The sequence below is a fragment of the Hetaerina americana genome, unplaced genomic scaffold (genome assembly GCF_022747635.1).
Source record: "Hetaerina americana unplaced genomic scaffold, ioHetAmer1.1.p SCAF_5, whole genome shotgun sequence".
Classification (NCBI taxonomy): domain Eukaryota; kingdom Metazoa; phylum Arthropoda; class Insecta; order Odonata; family Calopterygidae; genus Hetaerina; species Hetaerina americana.
The window spans coordinates 15,965,128-15,979,857 of record NW_027287095.1 but is presented as its reverse complement, the minus strand read 5'-3'; the positions used below and the strand labels follow the sequence as shown (position 1 = coordinate 15,979,857).

At 43.5% G+C, this 14,730-nt stretch overlaps 1 protein-coding gene across 1 annotated transcript in view; it reads left to right on the top strand.

The window, feature by feature from the left end:
* The window catches only part of LOC139693530 (uncharacterized), a 171,915-nt gene that overhangs the window by 17,916 nt on the left and 139,269 nt on the right, over positions 1 to 14,730 (top strand). Inside the window, 1 exon segment of the mRNA XM_071591725.1 lies at positions 85 to 331. Coding sequence (XP_071447826.1) covers positions 85 to 331 — 247 coding nt within the window.

Genomic DNA, 14,730 nt, shown 5'->3' with positions numbered 1-14,730 from the left:
GGCGAGTTTGTTTATGAAAATAATTGCCGACCCAAGCCGAAGCGTGACCATTCTCACTCACCCTTCCTCCCTCGCCTGTCGCAGGTTAAGCGCGGGATATCGCGCGTCCGAGACAACGTGACGGATGACCTCTGGCGCCTGACGCGCAACACGCTCGTGCTGCATCGGGAGAACTGGACGTCGGCCGTGGTGGACCGGTTGCGGTCCTTCGAGGCGGAGCTGCTGCTGGCCATGAAGAGGGACGGTTGGGACGGCTCCGAGGACCTCAACTCAATCCAGTGGACCTTCGCCGGGGCCCTCTTCTACTCCATCATCGTCATCACCACCATCGGTGAGTGCTGCCCCTCTTCGGCAGGGTGCGACATTCGTCTCGATCTACGGCTTTCATGTACTTCCTCGATCGATTCCTGAATCCGAGTCGACTCGGTTCATTAGACTTCGTGTCTTAGGGCAGAGGGGGCACAAACCGCCAGGCCCTCCCGCGACCGTTGATGTTGATGTCTTTCAAATTAGAAGATATCCTCGAGAGGTCCTTTCGTGATTTGTGTTTGGCATTGAGACAATTAACATATTTTTTGTTTTTAAATTTAGTTAAAATTTCTTTCCCTTCGTACATTTACTGTATTGACCTACTGCTTTGTGCAGCATAGTAAATCAAAGCCAGAGCGAAGTTAGCGTTCCTTTTACTATTCCTTCGGAACCAGGTTCCACTAGAGGCATGGAGTGTATTTAGAAGTGTAAGTGGATGGGATTCGGTGGTCTTGATTCTTAGGAATTTGCTTTAAATGGAGTGTTTTTTAAATTAAATTTTATTTAATATGTTGATTATTTTTATTTTTTTATGTTGTCAAAGAAGTAGTATTTGTGAATGATTTTTTTCTTATTATTATTTTATTTCTTATTATTATTATTTTTAACTTGTTATATATATATATATATATATATATATATATTTAACAAGTTGGGATAGTTCGGAAGGTGGTTGGTATTCGGTGGGTGTGTTTGGGTTAAGGTTAATTGGGTCAGTAATTCAGGTAGGGTTGGGGGGTATAAGGTGAGGGAGTTCACGTGAGCCAGGACCAGCTTGCTTCTTTTCCCAAGAGGTTTTGCTTTTCTTGCATTTTAGTTGGAGCAAGAAATAATGAGCTCTACGGCCTCTCAATTAAATAAGAAAGGGGAAGAAAACTCCAATGGCCGTAAAAATTAGTTGCCAATCTCTCGTCAGACCAATTGTTGTGTTGGTGTGACGGGAATCACGTCAGGGACCAACCACAACCTCTCGACCAGAATACCCTCTGTGGTGGTTTACGGGAAATTAATCCGCGTCAGGGACCAACACACAGCCACACGCACACTATCCTGACTGAAATCCTTCACGAGGCTGTGAGACCCTGTTAAAGAATTTCAGATGGAGATGGAATCCTTCACGAGGCTGTAGAGTAGACCCCGTTCAAGATTCCAGGATATTCTCAAGCACACGCTTTGTGACTGGTACAGACCAATCACACACACAAGCACTCAAGAAACACACACTCAAAAGGGCCCAACTTCTGGGAGAATCTGGACACAGGTAAAGAGCAACCAGGAAATGCGTCGAACACGCGTGTTTCGGCCACAAAGTGGCCCTTTCAGCGAACCGAAGGGAAAACACCTCCAACACAAGGTTGAAGACTTTCAACCTTGTGTTGGAGGTGTTTTCAACCTTCTTAAGAACAAGGCAAGGCGAACTCCGTTCGCCTTGCCTTGGTTTTACGGCCATTGGAGTTTTCTTCCCCTTTCTTATTTATTTGCATTTTATTTGTTGCGCGAAGAGTGTAATTAGTTTATTTAGTTTTGGGTGAAGGGTGGTAGATTGAGGAAATTTAGGAAGTTAAATGAAACAAGTAATGCCTTTATAAGCTAAAAGCTTTCCCAATGCGTCCACAAGTGTGGAAAATGTCTTTGGCACGTTCCAATTGTGGACAAAGGCTGTGCCACGCCACTGTCGTGTATGGACCCTCGTTACTACTCAAATCAAAGGGCATATCATACTTCAGAAATCTTCGGGTCGCTCGAAATGAATCAGTCCTGAGGTCGCAGAATATTGTTCTCCCGTGTTGGCTGGTTGGAATGAGTATCTGATAAAAGCCCTCCACAAAAATCATTCACATATTCTATTGTTCCATTCCATACCCTTCCAGAATGAGGCGGAAGAGACGGTGAACGTGTACAAGCGTGTCGAAAACTACGGAAGAATGAGAATGTGTTAATGGTGGGCATGCTGTGCGACCTATGCTGGCTCAACGGTATTTCTGTAAAGCTCAAGAGTTTTTCAATTTAGATCTAACTTTGAGTGTTACCCACAATGATGGGTTTAATTAGGGGACTCATAGACCCCGAATTTCGTAGGACTACCCTGTAATTTGGAGGACCGCAGGCTAGAGAGCACCTTATTTTTTTGATCTTGTGAATACATGTCTATTGAAAGAAATTAATTCTTAATGGGAAAGCAATATTGCTTAAATAGGTCGTGTCTTCCAAGTTCTACGAGTACTTACAGATAAAATGATACTCAGTTTTTTTTTCAATTCGCCTTGCCAAATGGTCTTTCAGGAGGCCTCCGAAACTTAGCAGGTGTTGCCAATTATTCTTTTAAGGCCCACCCCGACAAACCTAGCTATACCGCTGCCGTAAGCTATGTTAGACTCTTCTTAAAAAATATTGGGCGATATTGACCTCACGCATGACTCGGCCCGCCTTTCGCCCAATCGTGTGACGTCTCGTCGGGGAGAAGAGCCGTCCATTGAAGCGGGTGGCTCTGCTCGCGAGGAGTGTAAGAAATGGTTTCCGGCGCGACTTCGCGGAACCGCCTCTTGGCTGTTTCTAAAATAGCGTTCTTACATTTTAAAGGACTAATGCACTGCTTGTGGTGCTTGAATCGGAAAGGCAGGCGGTAGATGTGTGGAGGTTGATGGGCGGGTGGGGAGTTGCCTGGGAGAAGGGAGGGCAGGTCATTAATGACGGTCTTCGCTCATGGCTCTCGTCACTTCATCAAGTCCATATTATCAAATATCCCGCAATCCACCAGAAAGGTGCGGGTGCAAGCACCCCGCTCAAACATAATTGTCTTTGTCATGAGAAGGGTCGACTCGAGAGACAATAATGATACCTTTCCGAGTCGTCGCCTCGCTGGGTCGTACCTGTAGGTTACCGAAATTTATGTTTTCATCGTGTGCTGCCATCTATCAAACGACGGTGAAAAAAATTTGCGACTGATTTAAAGGTTAGTTTGGATTTGGCAGCCATTTGAGTAAGACGTGTTTCGTGATATTCGCAAAGATGGAAAAAGAGCAGTATCGTTCGATAATTCGCTTTTTGGTTTTTGGATGGGAATAAATGCGAGGAGATAAAAGCAAAGTTGGATGCTGGTTATGGGGACACTACGCTATCTACGAACACAGTTAGATATTGGTTCAACGAATTTAAACGTGGGCGAATATCTGTTTTTGATGAGGAGCGACCAGGACGCCCGGCAGACGTGGTTACCGAGGAAATCATTCAAAAAGTCCACGCCATGATTCTCGCTGATCGACGAACGAAAGTGCTCGAAGTAGCAGAGGCCGTGGGTGTGTCGACCGGAACGGCAATTAATATTTTACATGATAAGTTGGCGATGAAAAAATTGTCGGCCCGATGGGTGCCGCGATTGCTCACGGTGGACAACAAGCTGATGAGGAGTTGTCGCCGCCAAACTACATAAAGTACGTTTTAAATTGCTGCCGCACCCCCCATATTCACCCGATCTGGCTCCCTGCGACTTTTTCTTATTCCCTAACATGAAGAAATGGCTCGCGGGAAAAAAATAGCTCAAACGAGGAAGTTATCTCCGAGACAGAGGCGTATTTTGGAGAGTTCCACAAATCCTATTTTTTGGAGGGGTTAAAAAAGTGGCCGCAACGTTGGGAGAAGTGTATCTTTCTAAAAGGGGACTGTGTTGAAAAATATAAAACATGTTTTTGACAAAATGGTATCTCTATTTCTAACACGGGTACTTATTGAACCGCCCTCGTACCTAGGCGTTACCCACACTCACAACCTCTCCTGGGTGTCACACATACAAGGGAATATGTGGACAAGCAAACAAAAAATTAAGTTTTATCATAAGAGTACTTGGTAAATGTGATGAAAACGTCAAAGAGAAATGTTATCTTTCGCTGGTTAGGCCTCATTTAGAATATGCTTCTAGTATATTGGATCCTCACGAAATTGGATTGATAGTCGAATAGGATTTGTGCAGCGTAGAGGAGCTACTCGTAGATTTACAAAACGTTGCTTTGATAAACTTAGTAGCATATCCAAAATATTAGAGGAGCTAGGCTGGAATTCGCTCACGAAGCGAAGTTTAATTACAGATTGAAGTTCTAGCATAAATTGGAAGGACGTCTCTTTAGCAGTGATGTTGGAAATGTATTATTAGCCCCATCATACTATGGTAGGCGAGAACACGTCAATGACATTAGAGAGATTAAGTCTAGAAAAGATAGATTTAATATGTAATTTTTTCCACGAACAATAAGGGATCAGAATAACATTGTCCGACTGCGGTAAGGTCATATTCGGGTCAAAATTAGTCTTGTGCGTATTCACGCACTGTCTGCCATCGCTCCCTGCCACACGCCCTAGCTGTGGCTTGCAGGGTGATAAAATAACTAATTAATAATTCTCCCTACTGCGTCACCAATGAACCCGATGGTGCTTCAATCTTAGTTTCTCCCGTTCCTTCCTGAAAAGAGGGACTGCCTTTCTGTTCATTTTCAAACGCTGTCACACGTAACCATTTCCCACTAATCGAGGGGTGGCTCTTTGTCTACTTTATCCACTACCCGAAGGGGTTACCCCTATTTTCGCCGTTAGCCATAGGTTCATCCACTTTTACTGTAGATTTTTCATCCGAAGGTCCAAAATTTTGACTACACAACTCATTTAATTCGCTTTGGCTGATACCTCGTTTAAAAATTACATTGCTCCAATGGAGGAATATTGTCATTCTTTTGTTAATGATTCATTTTCCAAGAAATTTTCCCGAGTTGCGCCATTGAAGGGCTAACATAATGCGCGGAAAATATTGAAGGAGACAATTTCTTTCCACATGCCTTAACTAAAAACCATAGATTATTACGTAAAATGAACAGATTTAACCGACAATTAAACGGTATTTTCCAAGACCCGATTACGCTATCCTGCGGGAAACATGGCAATAAATATTATTTTTATACGTGGGATAAAGATTTGAATATCTATCTTAATATGTTTAATCTATATTACGCTCAAACCCGGGCTTTCTGAAAACATTTCAGAAAGTTTAAGCTTCCGGCCTTCTCTGAGGCTTTCTTCTAATATTATATTGCTCTCGTGAGTGATTCTGTATCATCATACATACACACACTACATATATACTTACGCATACACAAACATCCACACTCGCACATTCAAACACGTAAACCCGCCACATGGCGAAAACATATTCATTCACATGGATACAGATATAAGGAAAAGGAATAGGAACACATATACAAGACGAACACAGGAGTGGTGGGGAAGGTGGAACCTCGGATTTTGCTCTAACCACTTGCGTTATCGAGGAAACATAAATTTCAGTGAAATCTGCGGGGTGGTTTATGCAACCACTTGCCCTGATTCTTTAGCCAAGAAGTGGCATTGGGTAGCTATTTCACCCACCGAAGGAGAAATTGACGAGGGTACAAGAGGAATGGATAGTAGGGGAATTAAGTGGTGTGTTCAGAATGGTTTAAGTGTGAAATTGCTTTTATTATTGTTTGCGCCAACGGCGGAAATCAACAGCCCACATATTTTTTAGCTTGGATCTCACTTCAAACCCTGTCCGATGACGGGGAAAGGTTGATATCCACGGACGCCAACCACATTTAGACCCTCTGAAACGAATACGGGAATGGGCTGAATGTATACATAAATTATATCCCCGAAGAATGACGCAGGATTATAGGGAAAAGGAAGGAAGAGTATTTTTGGACGCATTCGTTGTGTTTATGAGGGAGATAGATGTTAGGTCAGAAGACTTCGTTAAGTCAGTTTTGAAACCCGTCCAAAGAAGGGGAAGACACAAGGGGGTACGTGAGGATCAGGTTCTTAAATCAAATACCACACAAGAGTTGTTCCAAGAATTTTCAAGTGTAGATTGGGATTACTGGGGCAAACGTTTCCCTGAGTAAGTGAAGGTCAATTCGGGTATAGGAGGGCAATGGAGCACGAGACGTGATAGCATGTATATATTGGAAGGCCCAGAAGTACCCGGCTCGACCTAGAGATGACGGTAGTCGTTTGAAAAATATCACTGTACTAGAAAGTATGCTATCTTTAAAGCATATGTTTCAAGTTTGAAGACGCTACGTTGTTTAGTAGTTTAGATTTAGCCCCTCCGATTATTTTCTTTTCGCGAACTTGAAAAAAATAGTGGTCAAAGATTTTCCAACCGTGAAGAAGTAATGTCGGCAGTTAATGGCTATTTTGAGGATCAAGACAGTTCTTATAACAAAAAGGGTATCGAACTTATTGAACATCGCTGGGAAAAGTGTATAGAATTGAAAGGAGATCATGTTGAGAAATAAATACATTTTTTTCCAAAATTTTTGTGTTTTATTTGTTGGGTCGGGTATTTCTGGAATGTCGAACGACGCGGTGAATACATTTCTTGCCTATTGAACGACGCGATACTTCTATTAAGCACTGTCACGTTTGGGGATATTTTTTACTTGCACACGCGTAAAAACGTGTCAGAAAAGCATTCTAGTCTTAGGTATTAATTTACAAAGCGCTCTTCTGCTCCTCCAATGGGAATACTCTGGCATTTTTTAGCACCAGGTGCTGGCTCGGAAAATATTTAGCGTTGAGATATTTGTAATTAAAAAGGAGAATATGACAAAGAGTGCCAAGGAAAAGAAAAAGGCGAAAATGAGGGGAATCCTTTGGCGAGGGACGAGCCGCCACGTGCTGACGTCACGGGGAGAGGAAGGTGGGGGGGGGGACGTGACAGCGCCCCAGAGGCCCATGTGGACCGGATCCAATCGACGCTCAAAACGGGCGAATAGACAATGCGTTGACGCGCTCGTTGGGAAATTAGCGAATCAAAAAGCAGATGGAGGTGCTGGTGGAGAGCTGTTTCTTTCTTGAACGTTTCGCCGCGATGGTGGATGCGTCGGGAAGGGCGGGGAAGGGATCGATCACCCGACAACGGCACGGGTATGTTGGCACTCCATGCAGTGAAGGCGGTTTATTTTCGTTTCGATTGGACAACCTGTCTGTCCGTCGAGGAGTAGAACCGGAAGGGAAAGGAAGAGGGGGAGGGAAATCTTCCGAAAAGAGGCTTTTTCATTTCATTGATCCTCCGAAAACCCTTTTTGAAGTTTGATTTCTTGGCCGACTTGTGACGTGTATTGGAGAAATATAGGTGGCGCACCAATTCGGGGAAGGGTTTTCGACAGTCATCAAAAACTATAATGCATGGCCGTGGACCATCCAGGGGCGTGGGTGTTGGAGGCGGAGGGCCGGTTGCCCCTTCCAAACCCCGTGTCCGAACCCCCTCGTATTTCGTCGCGTGCTCTTCTCCATTTCCCGTCAAAGCTGTCGAAATTGATTTTGTGGAGGGTGGGAGTGTTGGCTCAGTCATGATGACCGCACTGTCTCTTTCATATCAACGCTTTACGCAGAAAGCGAACGCTGTGGGCGAGATAATTTAAGTTCCGGATACCACGAAATTTTCTTCGCAACCCTCCAGTCTAATCCCTTCATCCCCATTGTTTCGCTCCACCGATTTCACCATTAACCTTTTCCACAATGACCAACCTCTGCCACACACCCTTCCCTCCTCCCTAAATTAGCATTCGTTCTCCCCTCCCCTCGTCACCCATGCTAAGTGCGCCTTACCTAAAGTTATCCCCGCCGTCACAGTCTCTAACATTCCAATGACACTCCGGATGCCCTCTTTTCCACTTTATATGCCTTCCTCGAATTGCTTCTTAGAACCTTTCCTCTTCCCCCGGCATGACTAGAACTCCTTTCTTTGTTTTCCTTCCTTATAGCCCATTATTTAGTCTCCATTCTTCTTCGCGCCATCTGAAAAGCCTCCAATTTATTTACGCTCTTGTCTCAACAACTAATCTTCGGAGCCAAGCAAAACTACGCTTCATATCAAAGTTTCTAACAGTCTTTGCTTGCGTCTTTACTTACGGTCATTGGTAAGGTCATTGTCACCAACACCCTCCTCTTTATTATAGCTTCTTTACCTGACGCAACTCTAATTTTATTAACCTTTATACTCTCCTTATTTTCGTTTAAAACAGTTTTAAAGTAGGCATGGTTTTCAGCCTGCTTTAGTTTAAGTGCTCCACATATACGATTTAACTTATCCTTATATATATATATATATATATATATATATATATATATATATATATATATATATATACATATATATATATATATATATATTTTTATATATAATTTTATATTTATTTATAAATTTATATATAATTTTCTGAGTCGGAAACTTTTATGTATATATATATATATATATATATATATATATACTCATATATACAGAAACATATATAAGGAAAAATATATATATATACATGGGTGGTCTGAAAAGTTTCCGACTCAGAAAATTTCAGAAAAAATGTCTTGTATCTTTGTTAGAACTTTTCTGACCACCCTCGTGTGTGCAAATTCGTAGTGCACAACACACGAAAAAAATAATAAAAAAACGCTGGTCGGATAATTTGCGGGCACGCCTCGTATGTTGAAAGGACCAGGTATAACCGGCAACCCTGTCTCACTCCCCCTTTGCCTATCTCTACCGATCCCCGTCCTCCCTCGGACACCAGTTCAAAAGCAGGTTTTAGGTTAGTCGCCTCCAGACCACCTCCTCGACCCTCCACTCGGCCACCCTATGAATGCTATCGTCCTGACCTTCCTCATAATGAACCCTCTTCCCCAATCAATTTAGAAATCATAATAGTGAGCAGACGAAGTCGCTTTATAACTATTGCAAACATTTAATATACAAGTCGGAACCAAATTAAACATTGCAAAGATATCAGGTATATTTGTAGGTGCATGTGCATGTTAGTTGGTAGTTTGTGTGTTTGCAAGTGTGTGGGGTGTAAGGGTTTTTGCATGGATGTATACCATGTTTTGTTTGTGGACTGCATGAATTTGTGGCTTTTGCATGAGATTTTATTTTTCTTAATTATGGGTGGTGCCCTAACACCTCCCGCCACACGCCCTTTCGGCGGATTGCGAGGTATTGGGTAGATGTAGATGAATCTACCGGAAGGTTTACCCATCAATCAATCAATCCGGCAGTTTTTTTGCGATTTTGTACACATGAGAATGGAAATGAATAAGTTCAATTTGGCTTCGGATGTATATTAGTTATCCCATAGACGGAAGATTATATGACACAGAAAAAAACTATAGAGTCGTAGTCTCCGAGACATGCTAAACACACGAGCAAAAATATAAAGAGAAAACGAAATATTGGCTCTCTTCGAAAAAGCAACACGGAGATTCCAACATGTTGTCATGCACGGAAGGCTTTCCAACAAAAATCTCTGTTCGACGTCGCGTTGAGTGCTCTCGAGTGCTCTTGCCTCTTTCCCTCCCGGCGTATTTCTCCCTTGGCACTCGGATCCGGTGAGACAGCTCCTTTGACGAAACTGTTGGCAATAGATCGGGGCCCTGTTAAAAAATAATAGAGCGATTCGGATAATTCGAACACCCGAATTCTCGCCGTAGGGAAATGCTTAAAAAATAAAATGGCGATGTATCTGGGTGACAACAAATGTGGATTCTATTTAAAGACCGTGTCTCCTCTCTATCCCTCCCTGTCACCCCCACCCCTTCTCCTCGAGACCCCCTTGGATACGACCACCTACCTACACCCTTGCGGAGGCCCGAAGCCGCAGAGAGCACTCTTGCCAGACGGAAGGGGGAGGGGGGGCGAGTCGGGGGCAGGCTCTCCCGCCCCAGAAGGAAGGGGGGGAAGTTGGACACGCGCGCCTCCGCCCCCGTTTCCGGAATATCCCCTCCCCCGGAGGCAGAGAGAGAGGACGCCGCCCCCGTCTCACTCACCTCCCCCCCCTGCGGTCGGGAGGGGGGGAGGAAGGGGTGCCCCGCCCCTTCTGCGGCCGTCGTCCCTATTTATAAGATCAGTGTAGCAGAACACAACAAGGGGCCGTCGCCTATCCCCAGCCCAACCCCTTTTCTCGCGTCTCATCTTCGAGATGAACCCGCGTTGTGAACGGACGTACTGCGCGTGCGCGTGACGGGCGGTCTCGGAAATTACCAATCGTCGATTCATTCGGAATAAGAGCAGGCGACAGAGTGAATCGAATGACGCGAGGAATATGTGAAAGCGGGACCACGGGCCGCAGAGTTGGGATATGCCGTTGTGAGTTTTCACATGATGTGCGTTAATAAGTTCTCTGCGAATTTTTTCGCCTTTCGTCGGGTGACATTGCTTGCGGTAATAGCCCTGAAATTACCTAGAAGTTTGAAGTTAGGTTAGTTTGTGCCGTCCAAATGTCATATAGAGTTCACCCACTACTAAGCCCGACGGCGGGTGAAATGCACACATCAGGGTAGGGAGGGTAGTTACTTTCCCAAATACATACATATACTCGTATATATATATATATATATATATATATATATATATATATATATATATATATATATATATATATATATATATATATATATATATTTCTGGAGCGACAGTATCATTTGTATTTGGACATTGAAATTTTCGGTGGGCATGGATTATTTACATTTTTTCTTGGCAACCGTTCACTGCAAAAGTTTAAGAAAACCCTTGCGTAGAATCCTCCTGAAATTCCATTCCCCAAACCCTGGAGGAAATACCATGAAATGACACTCTCAACTCCCCCTATTACGCAATTAAACGGCGGCTCCATCTGGCGATACATAAAATTCTCTTGATCATTAGCCATCAGTCTCGCATATTGGGAGCGCTTCGCACTGTCGCCTTCCATTCATTTTTAAAAAGGGTGGGCGCCCTAAGCATTTAAGCTATTGCTCGGTCTTACATCTGGTGTAAAACTCATGGCCTTCGGTTTCTTATGATTGGATGCTCGTCGTTCTCATTCCACTCGTGATTGATGGCTGTGATTGTTCAAGGAAAATTGTTGAGAGGCCTGGTGTGCCGAGGGGAGCGGTCGTCAGCACGTGGTGCCGTTCGTGCGCCAATGTGGGTCATCGGCATTAGAGTCGGAAGTTGTCGCGACGTGAGCCGTCAGCGCAGCACGGTCTTCATTTAGTTCCAAACAGACTTTTTAAACAGGAGCCGCCAGTGGACGCCCGTTCACAGTTCGAATGCATGCTCCAGGGCTGGAGGTTAAGGTGTCTCATCGATTGGTTGGACTCGTCTCCGGAACGACTTGTGGAAGACATATGTACATATTTCCATTCTGTTTTAATCATCTTTATCAATTCTGAGTAATTCTAATAATCATAGTAAGAAAAAATACAGATGTTTATCTGCGCCAGAAAAACAGGTATCAGGCTGGTAATTTCAAAGAAATAACCCAGGAGCCGTACTCCTCGGCGGCGGGGAATAAAGTAGAGTTTTACGAAAAAATGACTTTCTTCTACCCGGTAAGTTCATTAAAAGTTGATCTACGGAGCGGAATTAAAATTAAATATGAAATCTCTTGCATAAATTGGAAGGATGACTCTTAGAAATATATTATTACCCTCATCGTACTTCGGTAGGAGGGATCATGTCAATAAAATTAGAGAGATTAAGTGTTGAACAGATAAGTTTAAGACCTTTTTTTCCACGAACGAAAAGGGATCAGAATGACGAAGTCTGACCGCGGAAAGGGGGGGGAGGTATTTTGCGTCAAAAGTAGTCTGAAGCGTAGTCACTCCCTGCCACACACCCTAGCGGTGGCTTGTAGGGTGTTTATCATCGCTCATGCGATAATATCAGAAAGAGTGCGGAAATAGTTCCATGCGTTTATGCGATGTGTCGATTTCAATTTGCGATGCTTATTTAATATTTCAACGTTATAATGAGGCATCGGGAAATGATGTGTGCTGTTTAGATATATTATGTGATATTATGCGTTATCGCGCAATATTGTATAATATCATGTGGCAGCGTGCAATTTGCATTATCATGCAAAGTGCGGATATTATACGTACGGTAGCATCAGTTTTTACTGCGAATACGATGTAGCGTAAGTTTTGGGATATGCAATTTGAATATTCCAATGTGATATTCAAATTCCAATGTGGGAATACGGACGGAAGGACATCTCGCATCACCCCGCCGACCCAAATTCCTCCCCGAAAGCCCCAGCCGGGCCGGGGTCGGGGCCCTTCGCCACGGCTCCGTGTCATATCTCCGCGGAGCTATTTGCGTTTGTCAAGGAAAGTGGGGAAGAACTCCCCCCGCTCCTCATCCCGAGTGGCGGGTGGGGGGGTGGTGGTGATAAGTGGTGACGAGGGGCAAGGCGACCACTCCCATCGCGCCCACAGCCATCCATCCCTTCTGAATGGGGCCTGGAATCAGACGTTAAAAAATGTGTGGCGTGTAAAAAACGAAAACTCGATAGAAATAGAACGGGCGAACGCACCTACGCTCATACTATAAAGACAACAAACTGTATTCTGGGTCTTTCTTTACGTCCGCACACAAAAGGCGGTAATGCATAGATTGCTTATTACGTAAATATTAGTAATTTATTGGGTTCCGCAGGAGAGCATAATTGGACCTTTATTCTACCGTGCAGAAACAAGTGACATCCATTAAAAAAGATGAAAGTCAAAACAGTAAAGAAAAAAGAAGGGGAGTGGACGAAATTGGATGCGCATAAACCCTAATAGAGATATAAAAAATGGGCTTCCCTGGCCATGACAAGCGGAATTTCCCAAAATCGCATTCGGATGGCGGTTGCGCTTGATAGTGTTCGTAGTAGCGTATAAGCTATAAGGGGAGGCGACGAAGAGCGGAAGTCATTTGCGCCATAAGTAAGAATGATGGGTAATGTGGTAGGGGTGGGATGTTTCAAGGAATGGGGGAGGAAGGGAGGATAGAAACCAGGCGTCGACATTACCCTAATCTTAACGAAAGGCGCCAAGGGGTCACACTGTTGAACGTCCCATCCGACGGACGGCGTACTCAAAGTGCTCTCCACAAAGTAACTCAATTAGGGATCGGGACACACTGAATACTTCGGCCACCACAGGGATTCGAACTCGGGCCCTCGAGCTGGGAAACCCCGGGCAGGAAGAATAAGTTTATTTTGGAGGTATCCTAGAAACGTGAACGAACAACGTATAAATTTAGGAGTAATTAACAGATCCATCATGCATTGTCATTACAACAGATGCTTACCGCTGCGTGTATTGCCCGAACGTACAATCTGATTGGTTCATTTTATCCAGCACCATTTCCGAGAAATTTGTGAGCGGTCTTCTAAACGAGAGTTTTGATGAAAATTGAACGAAGCTCCAAGTCGAATGTAGTTTAGCATTGACTCGGTCTTGACGTCAGTTGGTTCAGTTTAGCATTAAATGATTGATCGATCGAAAATTTGTGACAAATTTGTTCATTTTGAAGAGGATTGAAGAATTGCTCACTATATTGTATGTCTTACTTAAATAGTGGTACGCGAATGTGTCCCTAATGTTCGCGTGTCCTAATGTGCCCAGTCGAGATTTCTGCGTCTCGGGGAGTGTGAAATGCAACTTCACCAAGGAAAAATAATTTACCTACTTGGAACTCGCGGGTAAAAAAGCATGGAGATATTTTATTGAACTGAGTCTGTAGCGAGATTTTGAAATTTCTCTCTGCCTTATTTTTTTAAAAATTATTCCTTCGCCTTTAGGTCGTTGGTCACCGTCGACGCGTGAGGGGACAGGTCGATTGCCGACTGAACAACTTCATTATCGAGATAGCGAGTGGCGCCTAGTCTTGCTACGATTACTCTCGTCGTCGAATGCGTATTCGAATGGTTTCTGTCGATCACAGATGTAATGACAGTCGCTGCACACCTACTTCACCTGATTTTGTGCCTCCCAACGGACTGAAATTTAATGACGCGGCAATAGGCAATGTTCAACTTAAAATTTTATTTCTGTGGGACCAGATGTGTTCTACCTCTCTTTTTTTTACCTGAGTAACTCATTTATTCCCTGTGAATAAGATCTCTTTGGAAAGTTCAACTCACGGCCTTGGAGGTGGTTGGATCTTCGTTTCATTCAAACCGGGGTTTTTTTATGATCAATAATATTGAATTAATACCGCCAGGGAACCCTTAAAGTGTTTTGTGATTGTGTCAGCAACAACGGAAATTATAATGTATAAATTATATAAAAATGTATTAATAATTATGCAAAACATATTATGGCTACGCAAGAACAGCATATAACTTAGCTTTGTCAATTAAAGCACCATGCAGGTAACGTTAATTTATATCTTTGGCGAATATATTGCTCGATTTTCGAGTAATTATCGATAATCATTCAAATAATCTCCAGTAATCGCCCAGTAATAATCGACTTAATAACTACATTACTGCGGATGCTCGAGAAAGTTTGGTCATTGTGATAACAATATTTTTTCTGTACCGTGGCAACGTATGAATGGCGCATTATTTCCCTCTATTAATATTGAAGGATTTT